Source organism: Letharia lupina (assembly GCF_014066315.1).
Source record: "Letharia lupina isolate WasteWater1 chromosome Unknown contig_20, whole genome shotgun sequence".
In the NCBI taxonomy this organism is placed as follows: domain Eukaryota; kingdom Fungi; phylum Ascomycota; class Lecanoromycetes; order Lecanorales; family Parmeliaceae; genus Letharia; species Letharia lupina.
Genome location: NW_023502989.1, coordinates 1,171,222 through 1,190,685, shown reverse-complemented (window position 1 = coordinate 1,190,685; position 19,464 = coordinate 1,171,222). Strand labels below are relative to the sequence as shown.

At 49.0% G+C, this 19,464-nt stretch overlaps 8 protein-coding genes across 8 annotated transcripts; 4 read left to right on the top strand and 4 right to left on the bottom strand.

The window, feature by feature from the left end:
- Window positions 1-2,723: 2,723 nt before the first annotated feature.
- Window positions 2,724-4,613, top strand: HO133_005160 (uncharacterized protein; the record flags this gene model as incomplete). The annotated part of the gene is made up of 3 exons (XM_037296072.1): window positions 2,724-2,982; window positions 3,038-3,684; window positions 3,741-4,613. The coding sequence occupies 3 exons, from the start codon at window positions 2,724-2,726 to the stop codon at window positions 4,611-4,613; spliced, it is 1,779 nt and encodes a 592-aa protein (XP_037148770.1).
- Window positions 4,614-5,889: 1,276 nt separating this feature from the next.
- Window positions 5,890-6,779, bottom strand: HO133_005159 (uncharacterized protein; the record flags this gene model as incomplete). Its single annotated transcript, XM_037296071.1, has 4 exons — window positions 5,890-5,993; window positions 6,161-6,300; window positions 6,412-6,442; window positions 6,497-6,779. The coding sequence occupies 4 exons, from the start codon at window positions 6,777-6,779 to the stop codon at window positions 5,890-5,892; spliced, it is 558 nt and encodes a 185-aa protein (XP_037148769.1).
- Window positions 6,780-7,396: 617 nt separating this feature from the next.
- On the top strand, window positions 7,397-8,142 carry HO133_005158 (uncharacterized protein; the record flags this gene model as incomplete). The annotated part of the gene is made up of 2 exons (XM_037296070.1): window positions 7,397-7,567; window positions 7,648-8,142. The coding sequence occupies 2 exons, from the start codon at window positions 7,397-7,399 to the stop codon at window positions 8,140-8,142; spliced, it is 666 nt and encodes a 221-aa protein (XP_037148768.1).
- A 326-nt stretch (window positions 8,143-8,468) lies between these two features.
- On the bottom strand, window positions 8,469-9,643 carry HO133_005157 (uncharacterized protein; the record flags this gene model as incomplete). Its single annotated transcript, XM_037296069.1, has 4 exons — window positions 8,469-8,577; window positions 8,637-9,133; window positions 9,186-9,301; window positions 9,361-9,643. The coding sequence occupies 4 exons, from the start codon at window positions 9,641-9,643 to the stop codon at window positions 8,469-8,471; spliced, it is 1,005 nt and encodes a 334-aa protein (XP_037148767.1).
- A 210-nt stretch (window positions 9,644-9,853) lies between these two features.
- Window positions 9,854-10,792, bottom strand: HO133_005156 (uncharacterized protein; the record flags this gene model as incomplete). Its single annotated transcript, XM_037296068.1, has 4 exons — window positions 9,854-10,160; window positions 10,258-10,403; window positions 10,454-10,554; window positions 10,717-10,792. 4 exons carry the CDS (start codon window positions 10,790-10,792, stop codon window positions 9,854-9,856), a joined length of 630 nt encoding a protein of 209 aa, XP_037148766.1.
- A 135-nt stretch (window positions 10,793-10,927) lies between these two features.
- HO133_005155 (uncharacterized protein) lies at window positions 10,928-13,650 on the top strand (the record flags this gene model as incomplete). The annotated part of the gene is made up of 5 exons (XM_037296067.1): window positions 10,928-11,745; window positions 11,798-12,062; window positions 12,116-12,691; window positions 12,743-13,445; window positions 13,496-13,650. 5 exons carry the CDS (start codon window positions 10,928-10,930, stop codon window positions 13,648-13,650), a joined length of 2,517 nt encoding a protein of 838 aa, XP_037148765.1.
- A 949-nt stretch (window positions 13,651-14,599) lies between these two features.
- HO133_005154 (uncharacterized protein) lies at window positions 14,600-17,306 on the top strand (the record flags this gene model as incomplete). The annotated part of the gene is made up of 4 exons (XM_037296066.1): window positions 14,600-15,008; window positions 15,079-15,551; window positions 15,599-15,936; window positions 15,989-17,306. 4 exons carry the CDS (start codon window positions 14,600-14,602, stop codon window positions 17,304-17,306), a joined length of 2,538 nt encoding a protein of 845 aa, XP_037148764.1.
- Window positions 17,307-17,966: 660 nt separating this feature from the next.
- Window positions 17,967-18,976, bottom strand: HO133_005153 (uncharacterized protein; the record flags this gene model as incomplete). The annotated part of the gene is made up of 2 exons (XM_037296065.1): window positions 17,967-18,836; window positions 18,944-18,976. The coding sequence occupies 2 exons, from the start codon at window positions 18,974-18,976 to the stop codon at window positions 17,967-17,969; spliced, it is 903 nt and encodes a 300-aa protein (XP_037148763.1).
- Between the last annotated feature and the right edge of the window lie 488 nt (window positions 18,977-19,464).

The following is a 19,464-nucleotide window of genomic DNA, read 5'->3' as shown; positions in this document are numbered from 1 at the left end:
CGGTAGTAGCAGACTCCCCGCTTGTACCGAGCGTCTTTACCTTCTGATCGCACCCATGAGTCAGTGATATGCAATATCGAAAGAGTGCTGTAATCATCCATACCAACCCATCCTTTCCCTTCCCTTCCCTTAGGCTAGAGCCTTCAAGGTCATGAGCCATTGTTGGAGACTTTTGCGCCAGAGCGTCATCATACTCGACCATTCACTCCAAAAAAAATCAAATCTGCCATTACTTTCGAGAGGAGCCTGGCTCCCTGTATGACTACTTGCGACTCAAGACTCGTGTGAGGGACGTATGAGCTTGATTTGTCATATTGGGCCCTGTGGTAGTAGCAGTGTGGATAGGGGAAGCAGCATGGAGGAGTGGTATAGATGGGTGGACTGAATAATGCTGGGAAGGGCACGCTGAGTACGGATATAGAGGACTGCGGACCAGAGAGTACGGCGTAAGCATGCTGGTGTAAGTGATCCGTTAAGTAGTAAATCTTCGTGCTTAAGGGCTACACGGCAAAGTTGCTTGATACCATCAGATGCCATTTCATGGTACCGGAGCCGAGGATTAGGAAGATAGACTTGGCCAAGATTGAGATAATTTCTGCACCAGGGAGATTTTGTCGCCAATTGAAATTTGTAACTGACAAAGTGCTTCGAGCTACACAGTCTTTCTTGTCTATCAAATGACTAAATACCCCGTACAAGAGGACGACTTTTTATCAGCAGATCAGCATAAATAGCAACATTGTGCTCGATCAAGGCGACGACCAGTACCCTCGCCCATCACAGCCGGCCATCACAGCAGCTATCTAGAAGAATGTCGTGGAAGTTGAATACATCTGTTTAGAAATTCAAAAATCAACAAATTTTGCTCTAGCTGTTTTCGTCACGTTAACCTTGCAATACCACACCATGGCTTTATTGAGCGCCTGTCGAACTTCCTTTGTCGGCATCCACGTTGTTCCCATCATCATCTCCCCCCTGAGAACGAGACGATCGGTTAATCACCTGTATGAGTCTGCTGGCCCAGGCTTTGAAACAGCCTAATCATTTATACTCATGCTACTGTTGCTTATGCTGGTGTTTTGACGTTTCGTTGTTTCATTGTGCTAGCACTAACCGGAAATTATGAATAATGGTAACATCTCCGTCTTAAATCATTTTGGCATATTGCAGCACTTTTGCCAGCTCATTAAATTGAGGTTAAGGGTCTCGTCGGTCGAGGTCGGTATAGGCTGCCATAGGTACGGCAGGCCGAGGGGGGGTTTCTGTCAGCTTAGCGAGACTGGCGTATTTAGAAACATTTGGATATTAATACATAGATGACAATAACGAGGCTCAAAGCTGTGAAAATTCTCCATCGCAATATTTGTTTCCGTTTAATAAAAGTAGAAATCAGGTAACAGCTCAGCCGTGCTGAAATTGAGGGACATTTTACAATATAGAAGGTCCCCAGAATTCGGCTATCTAGGCAGCAGTCTAGGTGTCTAGGTACTTGTAAGTAGCCATCAAATCGTTCTGAAAATTACTCATCAATACCGTTAGACTGATCTCGCATTTCAAATCCCCTAAGGTAAATTGCACACAAACTATTACGCGTCTAGCTGCCTCGCCATAGCTAGGATCATCTGCCCTACAGCGCGAATGATGGACCTACGCTGTGATCTAGTAGCCGGAATGACAGGACGTTTATCGTTGTTCGAGGCTGTGAAGGAGCGTAAATGATTTAAAAGCTTGGCAAAGGAAACACATGAATCACTGGTGCTGCTGGTGTGAAGAAGGGTTGCCGTGCTTCTGCGGTTCCTTTTAGTCTCCTCCGGCAAGGCATTAATAAAGGCCGGCGGCCGGCGGAGATAAGGTAAGCACTAAGCAGTGAGTCAAGCATCGGGGCTTGCCGCAAGAGTGGCGGATTCTGAGAACCGTACCCACAGACCGCTGAAATACATACTTACTTAATCATGACTGCGTTTGCGAAGAAAAGTACGGATCGTTGCGGCGCCGGGCAAGTTGTGAGATGGAAAGCGTAAGAAGGTGGGCAGGGTGTGGAAGCCGAAGATTCCGAGACTTGCAGCTGATACTGCTGTCATGTTGTTGGCGACTAATTACAGGTACCATGACTAGCACATATGTCATCTGCCCAAGAAAGATAAGGAATCGGTGAATCAATCAAAAGATGCTCGATGCTAAATGCTGGCAACACACGGGCTTCCTTCTCTCACCATACTTATCTTGTGAGACGTCGGAAGGTGCTCCGTTGACAAGGCAAGACCAGGGCTTTATGCTCGGATGTACTCAGTGTTAGCCTCTAACATTTAATAAGTTGACAGCATTCCGTTTTGATTGGAGAGCAGATTCCGAACTTTTCCATCCTTTTCCAAGACCGACTTCTCTACAACTCGCATCCTTACATCACTTACATCACAAGGTAAACTGAGAAAGAAAGGCTTCCGACCGTGGCCGCCGGGGATGTCGCTGACATATCCGAGTCAGCTGGCAATGTCATCACGTTGGCATTCAGCACTCTTAATAAATTCCTCACTCCTCCTACAGCCTTAATGTAACTTAACCTTAGCTTCACTCAAGCCCCTGTTCATTTATCTGATCTTTTGCACTCTACCTAATCATCCCTTCAACTTCACATTCGCACAAGCACTACCGCTCACTCTACAAATAGCAGTGGAACAAGGAAGAAACAATCATATCAAGAAGCTGAGGGAAAAGATTACCTAATGGTACATACATCAAGTCTCAGACTCATTGGCGCGATCGTGCTGCTAGCGACAACATCTGTGGTTCTCGCGCATGGTCATGATGACCATGCTGGCGAACCGGCAAATATAGGGTCTGCGCCAAGTTCCATGTCAGCTGCAAGCATGAACTCGTCGAGCGCTTCGCTGCAGAGCTACTTTACCTACCCAGCTTTAGGCGGCCTGATGTTGGGGCATATCGTCGTCATGACCGCTGCATGGGTCTTCGTCCTGCCCATTGGTAAGCACACGTCTGAATGGCAACATCCTTTCTTCTGCTAATCATTGTGTTCTAGGCGTGATGCTAAGTGTTGCGCGGTCTCGGCTTGCTCTCCCCGCTCAGTTATCTTTCTTAGGGTTGCACTCAGTTGGTCTGTTGCTTGGGACTGTCTACAGCTCCAAAACGCCCGACCTATATCAGAACAACGCTCACAATAAGATTGGGTGGATCGTCACTTGGATCGTCGTAGCGCAGTGCATCATCGGACTTGTCAAGTTGGCTGTCGGTTTCAAGAAACCTCTGGATGTTGATGATGAAGAGCCAGCTGCTTTTTTGCCCATATCCATCGAGGCTCTGGCGCAACATCACCAGGCAACTTACTCCCCAGACGAGTATCGCTATTCGCGTGATAGTGGTCATTTTACAGCATCAGAAGCCTCTCGCAGCCAGTCTATCTCGTCAACACAGGACCACGAAAACGAAGAGCACGAAAAGTTCCTCGAGTATCAGAATCATGATGCAGATACGGAGCCAGAGTACCTAGAGAAGCAGGGCTTTTTGAGTAACACGAAAGTGCAGCGCCTCGCATCCGGCATAGCCGCTATGATGTCTCAGCGAACAATGAGAGCTCTAAATGTTACCTATAACGCCATCGATTGCGTGAGCCTGGTACTTGGGTTCGCTGCTATCGTATCTGGTGCAGTGGTCTACGGAGGCGTATTCGTAAGTTATGATCAGTACTCTCACCCAAGGCACCGTCAGAGCTGACTTTCACATAGCGCGGCAACAACGTGTTCAATGGTCTTGCGCATACCGTCAAAGGCGGAATATTCTTTTGGTATGGACTTCTCACTCTGGGACGTTGGATGGGCTGCTTCAGCGAGATGGGCTGGGCATGGAACGTCCGGCCGCCTGTCGGAGTTGTCAGCCGTCGGATGGCTGCGATGCCCTCCGCGGAATTTGTCGAGTCTTTCGTTATCTTCCTCTACGGCGCATCCAACGTTTTCCTGGAACATCTTGCTGCATGGGGACATGCATGGAGTGCGCAAGACTTGGAGCATCTATCGATTACGATCATGTTCTTTGGTGGTGGCCTATGCGGTATGATTATCGAGTCGACGCGGGTTCGTGACCTGCTTAACACGGCAATTTTGATTTCCCCGGCCGCGAAAGCTGACAAGGAGCTTTCGAGTGCGCCAAAGACGTACTCATTTTCGATGAATCCATTCCCAGGCCTGATCATTCTTCTTCTAGGTCTAATGATGAGCTCCCATCACCAAGCGTCCATGATATCCACTATGATCCACAAGCAGTGGGGCACCCTGTTTGTCGGATTTGCAATGGCACGTGCGGTCACCTACATCCTACAATATGTGGCCCCACCATCGTCATGTCTGCCGTCACGTCCACCTTCGGAGATCATTAGCTCTTTCTGCCTCATATCGGGCGGTCTGATATTCATGGCCAGCAACAAGGACACCGTTGCGGCTATGGAGCATTACAACCTGCATGCTATGTTTCCTTTCACTGTAACAATGGGATTAACGTCCTTACTCATGGCTTGGGCCATCTTTGTCCTTGCGTTCAAAGGGTGGGCGGTGAGAAGCAGGCAGGCGCTCCCGATGTCCGGCTTCTCTACCGTTGATGCCTAAGGCATGCGATGAAGACTACAAGGACTTCTCTTCGGATTCCTGAAGCGATTTAGCGAATCGAAATTATGCATTCCTCTCATTTGAATCAGGCGTGTCGGTGCAGCAGGGTTGTTTTATGATACCACGTTGACGCTGTCGACGAAGTTTGAGCGATTCGTGTCTGCCTCAATGGCGGTCATCATGTCAGCTCTTTAGAAGATAGGCGAGACTACTTGAAAGCTACCAATTAGCTTCTCAAGTTTTGCCTCAACCAATCGTGTAATGCCCACTCCAATGAATTTACCCTACATTCAGAAGATGACTTAGATTCCGAGGAAAAAATGCATCCATGATACACCAACTATTTAACCCATATTCAGTCGCCGTGCAAAAGCCTTGCTGCTCGAGAAGTAGAGTAATGAGAGGTCCCTCGCTATGATGCTCTATCGTGCATTGATAAAGACCCACCACATGACGTCCCGCAAAAAGATCACGGCCATCACCAAGGCCGCCAAGAAGTGCAATTGCGCTGTATATTTAAAGTCTGGAGGGCACCCACCGGGCGTGATGGTTGGGGAGTGCGGTGGAGAGTACGTTATACTTTCGGAGGCAATTCTTCCCCGGTCATGCTGTCTTATGAGTCGTCAGACATGTCTATAGAGTTCTCTGTTCCTAGGACATGTCTCACAACTCTGGATTCCTCCCGAAAGAGTAATGCTGACTCTGAAATCATCAAGACAAGGAGAACTAGACTTAAAGGAGTGGGTGGGAAGTGTCAAGGTAGCAAATTTCCTGCTTCTAATGTTACATCCGCTCCTCTGCTTGATAGAACATACATCTCTAGATCAGTCAAGAGAATTCGCTGTTGCTGGCATTCCGCTGACGTGAGAATCCTACGGAAATAGCGACTGAGGTATAAAGATTACAAGCTTCTATGCTCGGAAACTGTGGAGCAAGGCCGGTTGCTGGTCAAGAGTGGTGATGTGAAGGAGTTCCACTCGATGAAAGCATTGGCCCATGATTTGGGCGAGTGCGAGATCTTGGATTGGTGGAGCTTTCATATGGGATTTACGAAAGGCGACGGTTAAACAATTTGCCTACTGTCCTACTGTGTTACCTAAGACCTGGCTTCGGACTATGAGAGATGTATATCTGAGGCAGAACACAAACTGTCCACCCTACAAAGGTCAGACCCTTTTTCATGCCTCCATGTTATCTTTACCAAGATGTCTAGACTGGACGTGTGCATTCCAGGTCACTACTCGGAGAAAGTAGTCAGCCTATCACGCGGGCCTCTTTACCATGGCAATGAGCCCTCTTTGTTTGTGAACGTCCCATGTTCTCCATCCTTCCCTGCCTTTGCCAACCTGGAAGCGTTCAAAGGACCAACGCTAGGATGAGCTACGCACATCTCCGAGTCAGTATTGCTTATTCAAGGCAAGGAACCTCCGTTGATGAGATAGGTCTCAGGAGTAGGAGCAGGGTTCTGCTCCCGGACTGTGTCTTGTGGCTCGAAATTTGGTGCAAAATAAGGAAGAATAAATTCCAAATGTGCGTGCCTCCCATACCTCCACTCAGTCCTGTGGCATTCAGCCCGGGACAGCACACATTGACCTTGAAGCCTTCTCCCTTGAGCTCCACGGCATTCGTAGCCATGATCATGTTCAAAGCTGCCTTCGAAGCCTTGTACTCTGGGGAGTCGAGACCACTTGATGATTTCGGAGTCAGCATTGCTGTTTTGGGGGGATTTCTGAGTCGCGAAACATGTCTTAAGAGCAGGTAATTCTCTGACGACTCATAATGCGGAAGCATTGCCTACTAGTACTGGGAAGCCGGGTTCAGAGTATCGCCTATACTACCTAGCTCCGAGCTCATAAAGATAATTCGTGGCTGCGGGGATTTACAAAGGAGAGGAATGAAAGTCTCGGGGAGACAGGCTGCACTGATAGCGTTGGTGTCCATAATCTGTGCGTAACGTTGGCGGGTCGTCAGGCCTTCGGGTAAAGCTCGTTGTGAAATACCCGCATTGTTTATGAGGACATCCAGATGGCCAAACTTCCCTTCTACGGTGGCGAAGGCTTTGGAGATGGAAGAATCAGAGCTGATGTCAAGCTCAAGTGCTTCGATGGCAAGGTTGGAGAAGGAAGATGCCGCGGCTTCGCCCTTGGAGAAGGAACGGCATCCCATAGGGACATGGTAAGAAGGGTTTCGGTGGCGAGCTTTTCGGAGATCCCACAGCTGATACCTTGATTGGCGCCACTGATAAGCACAATTGTCTTAGAAGAGGCCATAGTCTTGATGGCTGCTTCTGTAGCAGTCGACAAATACTAGAGTAAATGTGGAGATCCAATACTGTCACCACTGTAGTAAATTAACCCTATATACGGACAAAATACTTCGTAGGGGACTATGAGATGAGGAGATGGAGTGAGCGGAAATAACGGGTAATGTCAGATACAAGGGAGAGCGTGGTTGGTCTCCCTGAACGCAGAGTTTGAAATTTCTTAGGGAAGTCGAGTGCTGTTAAAAGCGGATCTTGCCTCGGCGTCAACGAAAGAGCTTCGGACATAGAGGTTGCAAATATCCGCGGGGCCGAATGTTGTTGGTCGATCAGATTCAAGCGCATCTACTCTACCGAGGTCAATTTTGATCCGCGGAAGTATCTCCGCCGACTGGGTTAGTCTATGGGCCAAAATGTAAACAAGAGAAGCCGCGTAGTTACCTTGCCAGGACATAAGAATGCCTGTCTCTTGAGCCAACTGACTTCTCATCTGCCCCTCTGATCAAACGCTGCTCTTGCAAATATGGACGCCCATCACCGCAAAATCGATCTCCAGTCGCCTTCAGATCTCACTTACCTCTTCAATAACATCAAGGCTGCTGCTCGACAGAAAATGGATCTTGCGATACCTCCGTCAGCTGCGCCCGAAGGTGAAGACGCGTACAGATCTAAAGTCGAGGAGCTCGTACAAGAAGTAATTTTCTCTTCTGCTCTTCTCAGTTTGTTGCAAGTTTTCGCCTAAGTACGTCCGTCTGATCATGGATCTGTCCCTAGTATATAGTTCAGACGCTCACTCGTGCCCTTCCATCCCTGACACTCAATGGTCTTGACCCCTCACCTACCCTTCTACGCCCCAATGCTGCCCCTGAAGCCAACACACCAGATGACAACAGCAACTACGAACCCTACGACCCTCGCCTCGCCGAGAGATTGCGTACCCTATATGCGGAATTTGACACTCAATCGACACGTATTGCTGAACTGAGAAGGGATGCGCCTGGGGCAGCAGCGAGAGGATACGTCGAACGATTGGAAGCCGAGCTCAAGAGGGAGAAAGAAATGGAGAAGGAGAGAGAATGGCAGGGTTTACACATGGAGGCGGAATATCTTGATTTGGGAATAGTGAAGCGAAAAGACGACATGGAGAGGATGTGGGGAAGAGGGACAGAGCGACTGGTGGAGCTAGGAAAGATTCCAGGCGTATTGGCCAAGCTAGAACGAGCGGAGAAGGCAGTAGAGGTCGTGAAGGAAGGATCTTGCAATGTTTAAGTGCAGACACGGCGAATTGGCGTCTAGGTTACATAGTCTAAAAGAAAGACAAGCCTTGGGTGTGCTCTTTTTCGACTAGGTACGAGTCAACGAGGAAAAAGAAATGATTGGGAGCTCTATAATGCATTACAGGTCTAATTAGGGTATGACAAATGCGTGACAGCAATGCCTGCAAGCTGTCCTCGGTCTTGTCCTTCGCTTTCAATTCCAACAAGGTCTTAGTATCAGGCTTGAAAGTCACACGCTGACTTGACACTTTTTCAATACCTAATGACCCACTGGTGCTTTTTCGGCGCCTTTGATTACCCTGCCAGCTCCCATACACCTTAGGCAGTCTGAGGCTGCACAGCAGATGTAGTGCTGGTTGGTTTACTCCCCTTTGATTCTCCTTCTGTCCGCGCCCATTTTGGTGCTTTGGTCCACTCGGAGTCTTGCCTGTAATAACGACGCCAGTCAACAACAACCGGACAAAGTTTACTTGAAGATGCACTCACCAAGGACCCTCGTCGCTCAGGGCGCAGCCGCCTTCGCACGCGCAAGTTCCGCCGAAAAGCTTTGGCAAGTTCTGCTTTGGTACTTGTCCAAGCAACTCGGTTTGATAACCACTACCCAGAACGTGGATCTTCTGAACAGTCACAGGGTCAAGAAAGCCTTTTACCACGCTGAAGACAGAGGAGAAGCCCCAAGGCGCATTTATAAGATAGAGCTTCCCCAGCCGCTCAGGATAGTAATTCTGGGAGATTGCCGAAGCCTGTTTGACATAGCCATACACGGAGCTCACTTTGGAGATACCGACCCCTTTGAGATCCATGATGGTGCAACAGGTTTCGAGCAACTGTCCAGACTTCCGTGAACAGGCAGGCAGGCGGGGATCAGCGAGCTTCTCGTACTCGACGACAAGGTTTTGCAGCATTCGTTCAGCGGTGGTGATCCTGTACATGGCGGCAAGGTCAATTTTGCCCAATTGCTCGATGTAGACTGGTCGCCCCTCCTTTCAGAACATCAATTCGGTATGCCTCCTATTAGGGTCGCGTTGGAATTACCTTGTCCGTTCTATGATAGTACTGTGGGTAGTACTCGAAGACCTTCGGCTTCTCTATGTAATCAAATGTCCGTACGAGCTCGTCAACACCAAAGTCTTTCCTCCATTTCTCGCAATCTATGAACCTGATATTTTCTCTCAGATCACAGCCATAGATCTGAACGGTAAGTACTTACATTTGCTTTGCATGGTCGACGTTGAACTTTCGTGCGCGTAGGAACCTAAGCTATTGAGTGTCAAAGATGCACTGGGCCGAAACACCACATCCACGATGCTGACCATGCATAAAGTGTCTAATCGCTCCGTATAGCCTGCCTGCTCTAATTGTGTGCGCAGCTGGAAGACCTGAGCATCTTGCTCTGGCGTTGTATGCCCTGGATGGCCACTCTGAACATTAGGGCTTGTGGTGGGGTATTCATAGTCGTCGTACTTAGGATCGGTCTTCAGCTCAGAGGCCATGATGACGAGGGTAAATAAAGGGATTGCGAAGTGGGTGGTACCGAGTCAATCGTACGTATGGAGAATACTTTATAGATTCCAGAATGTCGAATGATTGGCGGGGTCCTGCGCCATTCATTTAAGCGAACAACAGGTTCCAAATGGACTTTACTTAGTTCACCTTTCGACGATAGAGTACCACTACTTGGGCATGAAAGTCTCCTAACTTTTTCAATCGAAGGTGTTAAATTGAACGGACTTCATTTTGGGTCCTTTCTCATACACAAGACGCCTTTTGCCGCAACGCCGGGCCTGATATAAACTATGATCCTCGCCCACGAGGGCCAGGCCTTGTAAAATTGGGATTACCTCCTCGACTACCTCTCCCAGCACCGAACCCTCCTCTTCCTCCTCCCCTAGCACCCCCTCGTCCTCGATCACCAAAACCTCCTCGACCTCTTGGCGCGCCTCTGGAGGCGCCTCGGCCTCCACCACGGCCTCCACGTATAGGGCCACCTCTTGAAGCACCACCTGCGCGCTTTGGTTTCAATGCACCTGGGGGTGGTTTGGGTTTTGGTAGAAATCTTGAAAATAATCAGCGTATGCTCCTTAAAATCAACTGAAGACGTCCGCACTTCTCCAGTGGTAGAAGTTTATCTCCTCCGATGTAGAATCTATCTCCAGCCTTGAATGATGTTGCAACGATACCCTCTTGCGGCTTAATGGTAAAGAAAACCTGGTTTATTGGGCCCAGAACTTCGTCGACTTTGCCAATTGAGGTCTAAAGAGTCCTTAGTTCCCACGATGTGAGGTGGTGTCCTAAGCACTGACCTTGTTCTCGAGGTAGATTGGGGCGTTAAAGTATGGCAGCTTTGGGTTGACAGATTCGCAGACCATCTCGCCTTCGCATGCATGGACGAAGGATCCCATCTCTAGGTGCGGTCAGTTAGTAGGTGCCACACTTCTCAAGGAGATCAGCGGACCTAACACAACTGCTGGTGGTCCGTATGACTGCTGAAAACCGCCGCGACCTGTTCGCACATGGAATCAGCGTCCAAGTCGCATTGCGCAGCTTGGACCGAAGTCTGACATACCGCCTCGCGCTCCGGCTCCACCTCGACTTCCACCGAAGCTACCTCCTCGTCCTCGGGGTGCACCTCGGAAAGACATGTTGATATTGACGATGCTCTTCCGGGCGAAGGATTTGTTGGCTTCCTCTGTGTTCCTGGTAATGCCAAGCCGCTAGTATTTTTCGGCAATACCCTCGCTTGATCGTACTCCACGCCGAATGTGACTCAACGCGCCATGGAGCAGTCAGCAATGGAAACTCGAGCGAACGGAGAAGCTGCTGGATCTTATGAGTCACGCAATGATCTGGCACTCCGTTCAGCAGCGAGTGACCCTGCCGCAGAACCGCGATCCAATCCCCCAAATGCTCGAGGTCCCGCATCTCCACATGCCCAACAGTATTCGAAGAGTGAATTAGAAGCTGCACAACCACTGCCGGAGCCCAATGCTCAGAGTCCCAAATCTAAGCATTCCAGGAAAACCTCCAGGAACGGCCCCAAAGCTGGACATTTACAGCCTCAGGACGCTCCAAATTCCCATATCTCTTCTAAAGAAAACGGATCACCTTCAAGAAGTGCGGCGAATCAAGCCATGGCTGCCTCGCTCCCAGATATTATTCTACGACGCAACGAGTTGTTTGACAAGCTCAAGCGCCGACGTCATGCGGAGATCCTGGAGAAGGAGAAACCAGAGATCGACGTTGTCCTGGAATTTGGACCAGACAAGCAGGGCAAACCAAGAGCGGCAATGCCCGTCGCCGCAAAGGCATGGGAGTCTACTCCAGGGTCATTTCTTAAGCATGTGGATAAGGATGTTAGTAGCGATGTTGTCATTGCAAAAGTGGACGGGAAGGAGCTCTGGGATCTTGATAGGCCATTGGAGTATGGGTGTCGGGTCAGCTATGTTCCTTTCTCCACTGCCGAAGGTCAAAAGGTCTTCTGGCATTCCAGCGCCCATGTTTTAGGGGAAGCTTGCGAGTGCCAATTCAACTGCCTGCTGTCACATGGTCCGCCCGTCAGACAAGGGTTCTTTTACGATATGGCTATAGCCGAAGGGTAGGCTAGCCACTCGATGACGAGTAAAAAATAACGCGCTGACGAGTCTCAGACAAGTGGTAAAGGAGGCAGACTGGGCACCCCTGGAAAAAAAAGCGACACAATTCTTCAAAGAGAAGCAACCCTTTGAGAGACTGCACGTGTCGATTCCGGACTTGAAAGAAATGTTTGGTTACAGCAAATACAAAATGTACTACATTGAAAATTTACTACCTCCCGAAGGAAGCACTGTATACAAGTGTGGAACCTTGGTGGATCTATGTCTTGGGCCTCACATCCAAAATACCGGAAAAATTAAGGCATTCCAGATCATGAAGGTTGGTGAAAATGATCGTGAATGAGACACACTGCTGACAGATGACTTACTCAGAATTCCTCATGCTATTTTCGAGGCGATAAGGACGACGATTCGCTGCAACGGATATACGGCGTTGCTTTCCCGGATAAGAAGCACATGACAGATCACAAAAAGTTCCTCGAAGAGGCATCTAAGCGAGATCACCGTAAGATCGGTGCCGAGCAAGAACTGTTCTTCTTTGATGAAGTCTCTCCCGGCAATGTTTTTCTTCTGCCGCATGGGACTATCATCTTCAACGCTCTCCAGAAATTACTGCGCTCCGAATACCAAAAACGTGGATACCAGGAAGTGCAATCTCCTAATATGTATGACGTTGACTTATGGAAAAGGTCTGGCCACTGGCAGCATTATCAAGACGATATGTTCAGCCTCGAAATCGAGAAGAAAAAATGGGCTTTGAAGCCAATGAACTGTCCGGGACACTGTGTCATGTTCAGTCATAGGGAACGGAGTTACCGTGAATTACCGTTGAGAATGGCCGACTTCGGTGTTTTGCATAGAAACGAAGCGTCTGGTGCCCTCAATGGCATGACCAGAGTTCGAAAATTCCAGCAAGACGACAGCCATATCTTCTGTACTCAAGACCAGGTAAGCAACTTGGCAGTATTTTCTTATACGCACGAAGTGACTTTGTGATAGATAACGCAAGAAATTGAGGGACTGTTCGATTTCCTCAAATGTATCTACGGGCTCTTTGGGTTCCCGTTCAAGCTTGAGCTTTCAACGCGGCCCGAGAAGTACCTCGGAGATCTCGAGACCTGGGATGTTGCAGAGTCTAAACTTAAAGAAGCTCTAGATGAGTTCACAGCGTCCGGCGGTGGGCAATGGGAGCTCAATGAGGGAGATGGTGCCTTTTATGGACCCAAGATTGATATTGGAATATCCGACGCCTTGATGCGAGATTTTCAGTGCGCTACCATCCAGCTCGACTTCCAGCTTCCACAAAACTTCGAATTAGAATACATGACCGCGGAGACGGGCTCGAAGGCCAAAGCCAACGAGTCAGTGGACGCGCAGCCAGACGGTTCTGCTGGCTCCTCGAGCAAACCAAAAGCGCCTGGCCCTGGACGTGCTCGTCCCGTCATGATCCACCGTGCGATTGTTGGAAGTTTTGAACGGTTCATGGCCGTCCTAACTGAGCATTTTGCGGGGAAATGGCCTTTTTGGTTAAGTCCGCGACAGGTCCTGGTCATTCCAGTCATGCCAACAGTCAATGATTATGTCGAGGAGGTGCAGCAGTTACTCAGAGCTCAGAAGATGCACGCGGACATTGACATCAGCGGGAATACGATGAAGAAGAAGATCGTTATTGGGCAATTGGCACAGTATAATTTCATCTTCGGTAAGTTCGATAAGGCTCTTGATAGCAGTGATTCAGCTGATATGAACTAGTGGTGGGAGCCCAAGAAAGGGAATCGCGCTCTGTGAATATTCGCAACCGTGATGACCAGGAAACGCAATCGAAAGGGGAATTGATACCATTGGCCGAGGCCATCCGGAAGTTGAAGGCTCTCAGGAAGGAACGGCGCCTCACCAACTCCATCTAATATGGGATCTTGGTCTGAGCACCGGCTGTCTCAGTGAAAAGAGAAAACTGGCAGAACAGACGCTTTGATCCAACGGTCGCAACATGACTGTGAGAAATAAAACAGACAATCTTCCCAAATTCTCAAATCAAGTATTGACATGCAATTTCTTACCAATTTATTGAACAATAGTAGAAGTAGAAGCCGGGGTTGTTGGAAGAAGGCATTTGAGGCTGCTACTGTATTGTACAACGTTAAAGTAGGTACCCATGTATTGCGTGTGTTGAGGGATGACGTTCGCCGGAACCTTTTTTGAACCTAGTCAACAAAGGTGGTAGGCTCGTAGGGTACTAGTACTTCACCATGAGGACGTATTTAATGTTATACTCCATTAATGGTATCAAGATTCACTCTTTGCAGCATCTTTCCTGAAACTTCCTTGCTCCTTATTCCTTACTCAGGGATCCTAATAGCTGGAGTAGCAACATTCACCAATTCTTCCAGTAAGCCGGGGCATCCGTAAATCTACAATTCGATTCCTATTGTGCCCAATTCATCGAACTGGCTCTCCCAAGCAGCCACCCCTAAGCCTCGTGCGTCATTAATGAAATCGTACAAGCTGCTTCGACCAGCTTTGCAACAAAGTGCTTGTCCAAGAAGAACTACTCGATCCTCATATCCTCACGCCCTTCTCATTCTCTCTACTAGCCGTCAGCTACAGCTAGACAATAACCCGGCGCCATAAACAGAGCCTGTTGACTCGCTCTTATCCTTTCAATATATTTTACCCTTCCACAGTCATCTTTGCGTCTGGTATGTACGTTCTGGAGCAAGAATTTCCTGAATCAAGGCCGCAATCTGGGTCGCATGACATGTTTCGGGAGCAGTGCCGAGGGGTTTTCCCCCCAATCGGTGCCCCTAAAAAGTCTTATGAGCTGGCATGGACTGACGACGAAACCTTCATAGTGGAATGGCTCAGCGGCAGGTCGGAGCAACAGAATTCGCCCAAGGTGGATCCGATCCCCTTGCACACTCGAACTTGCACAACCAGTCTGTTCACCTTGACGGAAATGCCATGGTCGGTCACCCAGGGTCCTCTACAGCTGGGGACAGCGACACTCACAACGTTACTTCCACCATGTCCCAGTCACAGACTTTGACGCCCTCGCGCGGGGGCACCCTCAAAAAGCGACAGTCGCTCAGTAGAAAGAATAGCTTGAAGCGAAGCGGAAGCAGGAAGGACAGTCGCCCAGCGAGCGTGAAAAGCTTGACTTTCGCAGATGATGTGGGTGGATACGGATCGGAGATGACGAGCGCCTTCTTCACCCCTGTACCCACGACTGGAAGCCCCACAGAGATCTTAGCGAACAGGTTCCAAGGTAGGTTTCGTTTTGCAGATCATATGGAGCAGCTCCAAAAAGGACATGTGCTGATACGTCTAATCGTCAGTTTGGCGGAAGGTGCTCAAAGATCTGATCACCTACTTTCGGGACATCCAAAAATCCTACGACGCCCGCTCCAAATCTCTCTATACAATTTCAAATGTCATTACGAACATCCCTACTCCTCCCCACTTCGTATCAGAAGGAGGAATCAGTGACGCTATATATGTTTTAAGAGACTTCCATAAGCAATCGATAACGGAGGGCAATAAGGCCAAGTCCATTGAGGAAGAGGTAATCGTGCAGCTCACAGGCCTTCGGAGTGATCTGGGCCAGAAGATCAAGGAGATAAAAGGCCTTTCTGGTGACTTTAAAAACGGCGTAGACAAGGAGACTGAGGGTACTAGGAGAGCAGTACGGGACTTGCAAGACGCTTTAGGTGCTGCAAATACGGACGCGAAGAACGACCCCTATTTACTCAGACTTGGAGTTGACCGACAATTGGGGAGACAGATCGAAGAAGAGAACTATCTGCATAGGGTATGTTAATGCGAAGCTTTCATGCAGAGCTCATGCTGACTGTTCAGGCATTCTTGAATCTGGAAAGCTCTGGTCGAGAGCTCGAGTCGATTGTCATGGGAGAGATCCAGAAAGCATACAGCGCGTATGCTGGAATCATCAAAAGAGAAGCAGATGAGGCGTATGAGACCGTTGAAAGACTCCGAAGCGGTCCTTTGGCTATCCCGAAAGACTTCGAATGGAACGCTTTTGTTGACAACAATGAGCATTTCGTAGATCCCAGGCTCCCAGTACGCAGAGTGGAGAACATTACGTATCCGGGTAAAGATGATGCGGCTGCTTCAGAAGTCAAGGCGGGAATGCTTGAGCGTAAGAGTAAGTACTTGAAAAGTTATACGCCTGGATGGTAGGGATCTTCTTGAACTCCTATTTGAAATGCTTTCATTGACCTCGCATAGGTATGTGCTATCTACCACGCATATTCATGAGTTCAAATCTCCAGACCGGATATCTAGCCAAGCGCCAGTCATGTCTCTGCCACTCGCAGACCAGAAACTCGGCTCACATTCGAACGCTGACTCCACCTCCCACAAATTTATGCTCAAAGGACGTCAGAGTGGCGGTATGCATCGAGGACACGCATGGGTATTCAGAGCCGAGTCATTTGATACTATGCTCGCCTGGTTTTCCGACATCAAAAGTCTAACTGAAAAGACTGGCGCGGAACGCAAAGAATTCATTCGAAGGTCCCATGCACGGAGTGTAAGTGCAGGCAGCCACAAAGCAGGCTCTATCAGCAGCGATGGCGGTATGGATGAGGATGAAGCAGACGAAGTCCCATATTCTGCAACCGCTTCTCAAGCCGAAATACCACCCCAAGTGGAAAAGCTCCCACAGCGCCCTAATCCAGGTGGGCGTTTTCCGAGTGCTTTGAAGATCAATCGAGACTCACAAGTGCCCGTTTCCCCTTCTAGTCCGTCGAGCTCCACAGGTGACCGAGAAATAGTTGCTGCTGCCAGCGCACTCTCGGAATCTGGTGTTCCTTTTGGTAGCTCGGGGCAGCAGATGCAGGTTGGTTATGATGAGACGAACCCCGCGAGAGGAGAGCTAGACGGTGCATCTGCAGCGCCACTGGCAATGGATTCATACTCTCCAATGCCATCTAAGCAGGGCCTTAAAGGCCTACCATTGCAGAAGGGATCGAACTGGGCCACAATAGCTGGCGTTAAGGACCATAATTCACCTGAACAAGCTCAGAGTATCGGTTCATCGGATGATCCAGGTTCTGTCACCTATCATCATCAACAGGTTGAACCTACACCACGATCATTGCCCCTCAATGTGGAAAGACATGATAGCAAGTACGGCGACTGGCTGGCCGGAGCAGGGGGTGCAGCAGTTGGTGCTGCTGGGATCGAAGCCTACCGACACGATGGTAAAGAAATAAAGCCAGCTGCTCACGAAGACCAGCCCGGCCTGCAGACTACTCCTGCTGCCACTCAAGTTTCCGCTCCGGTACCTCAGGAGTCAGGACAGCCGCCTGTCCAAGGAGCCATTTTTGCCGCTTTCCCGTTCGCCTCTAGTAGCACGAATGACACTGCCAATCAAAGCATTTCGCCAACTATAGGCGACCCGACCTCACATGCCTCTGATCCAGCGTCACCCATTAAAGACCTGGCAAGTAGACCTTCGCTGGGAAGCCGTGTAGCTACAATTAGCGAGTTGCACGTGCCTGGGGAGTTTCCCAAGGGCAACCTCCCAATGAATTCATCGTGAAGGAAGCGAAAGGCAGATGATTCTTTCAGGATTCGTGCGTTCTTGTAGCGTCTGGGGGCGTCTCAAGTTAGCCTGTCGCCGAGCGGTCATATTTCTCCGTCATGAATCAAATGCTGCCGAAGAAAGGGGTCTGTGTACCAGTCTGAAAAAACTGTGGACATCAAGTCTTGACTTCAGCAATCTCAGATTGCACTATCATTTGGGGCAAGTCCGCCAAAGCATGTCCGTTTTCATGGCTACTTTATCTTCAATACTCATACCTTGCACAGCCAACTGTGCGAGCGCTATCACTTCCTTTCGAAATCTGAGCGACTATGACCTAAAGAGTAGATGAAGAACTGAACTCCCTCAAATGCAGGAGCTTTCAGTAGAGTACAATCTGAGCGACTTGTGCAAAGGTAGCATTATATGTAGGGAACGAGAAAGTGAAAGGTGATAATCAGATCAACGAAGTTTGCACTTTGTTTTTCTGGGTATATAATAAGCCACTTTCTGGGTAATGATGGCATAATGCAGAGCCGTCCCTGTGAATCCCGACTTTCTGTACTCTTTATGTAGTTTGTCTAAGCTGTTGAATTCCACCCTATTCGCTGAATGCAACCTTCTGACATTGCAGGCCTTCCCCCAACAATCTCAAATGCAACCTTCGAAAAGAAACCCTCACGACTTTGATTCCTGACCATGATCATGACCTCTTTGATTGATAACGTCGCTCATGCATATCTCCGGCTGTTGCAGGAGCTTCCGATAGCTTTCTTCCAGCGGGTCTGTAACCCCGTAGCCGTGTGGATCCCTCGTTCTCAGGAAACTTTGTAACCTCTCATCTCTATTTCCGAATCCTTGGGACTCTGTCCTCCGTTGTCGAATTGCTTTGCTGGCATCATCATGAACCTTTTCAACTTGCCTTTGGAACATATTCTCTCCAACTCGGATAGATTGCCCGAAGCCACCGAGAAATACGGCCGCGAGCACAAGCATCAAGAATCCGCCATTAGAGAAATAGACAGGCTCTTGCTTGGCTTTGTCCCTCTGATACCACTTTTCCCAATCCTCCCAAGTTGCATTCCTGAATGGGGAATCATTCGTGTCAAAGCCGGACCATCTTTTATCATTGTTTTGCCCCCAGTGGTATTTTGGGGCTCCATGATCTGGCTGGCCATTCCAACCGGCTCCAAATTTGTCGTAAGCGCTCCGTTTAACAGGATCTGAAAGGATCTCGTGGGCAGTGACTACCAGACGGTAGCGCTCCATCCTTATTGACCCAGGTAGATCACTTGTATCGGAGGACCCGGACTCGTGGTCATTCTTATCCGGATGATAGACTTTGACGAGTTCGTAAAACCTGCGCTTCGAGTATGGCGAGTCTTTCTTCAGTCTGAAGATCTGATACGGAGTCGGCACTGCATTGGGCAAAGGTAGATCAGGCCAAAATGGGTCTTGAGGTGAACCCGTATGGTGAATGTCCGAGCGAACAGTTGCAAAGCATCGGAACGCTAGTTTCCTCGGATGAGAGTACCTTGGTCGTTGCGACTTCGGAGATGATGTTGACGTATGGACGGGAGTTGATTGAGAGCAGTAAAGACAGTGCAAATTGCTGTAATTTGGGAGCAGTAGGCTTGGCTTCTTCAACATGATACCAAGTCAAGTCCAAGAGCTCTGTCACTCGTCATCTTTGACGTGGAAGAAAGGAGGTATCAGGTATGTACAAAGTCTTTGTTGAGAATAAGGAACCGAGGGAATAGAGGACGATCTGGGTTTAGTGTAGCGTACGGGATACGGTATGGTATCTTATCTTAGCGCACTTTATCGAAAATGAACAGTCGCGCGTCTTTTTGGCGAGATTCTGACATGTCCAGCCAGGATGTCGGATACAGTAATGCACGCGCTTTGCTACTTATTGAGTTATTCAATGTCTTAGATTTTTACCGCTACTTTGTCTCGAAGCGCGCCTGTCACGTGCTATAGCTTCACACCGTGTTTGCTCTGCGGAAACATGGTGTCTTGATCTTCTGCCATCCTTTGGAGGAATTAGTCCCCCGGATTACGATTACGGAAGCATGAAGAAGGGGCTCATGAGAACTGGTGTCTTCATTGCACCCAACAGCTACCATGGCTCAAACCATAGAACCATCAATGGGACCATCAAACATGACGAGTC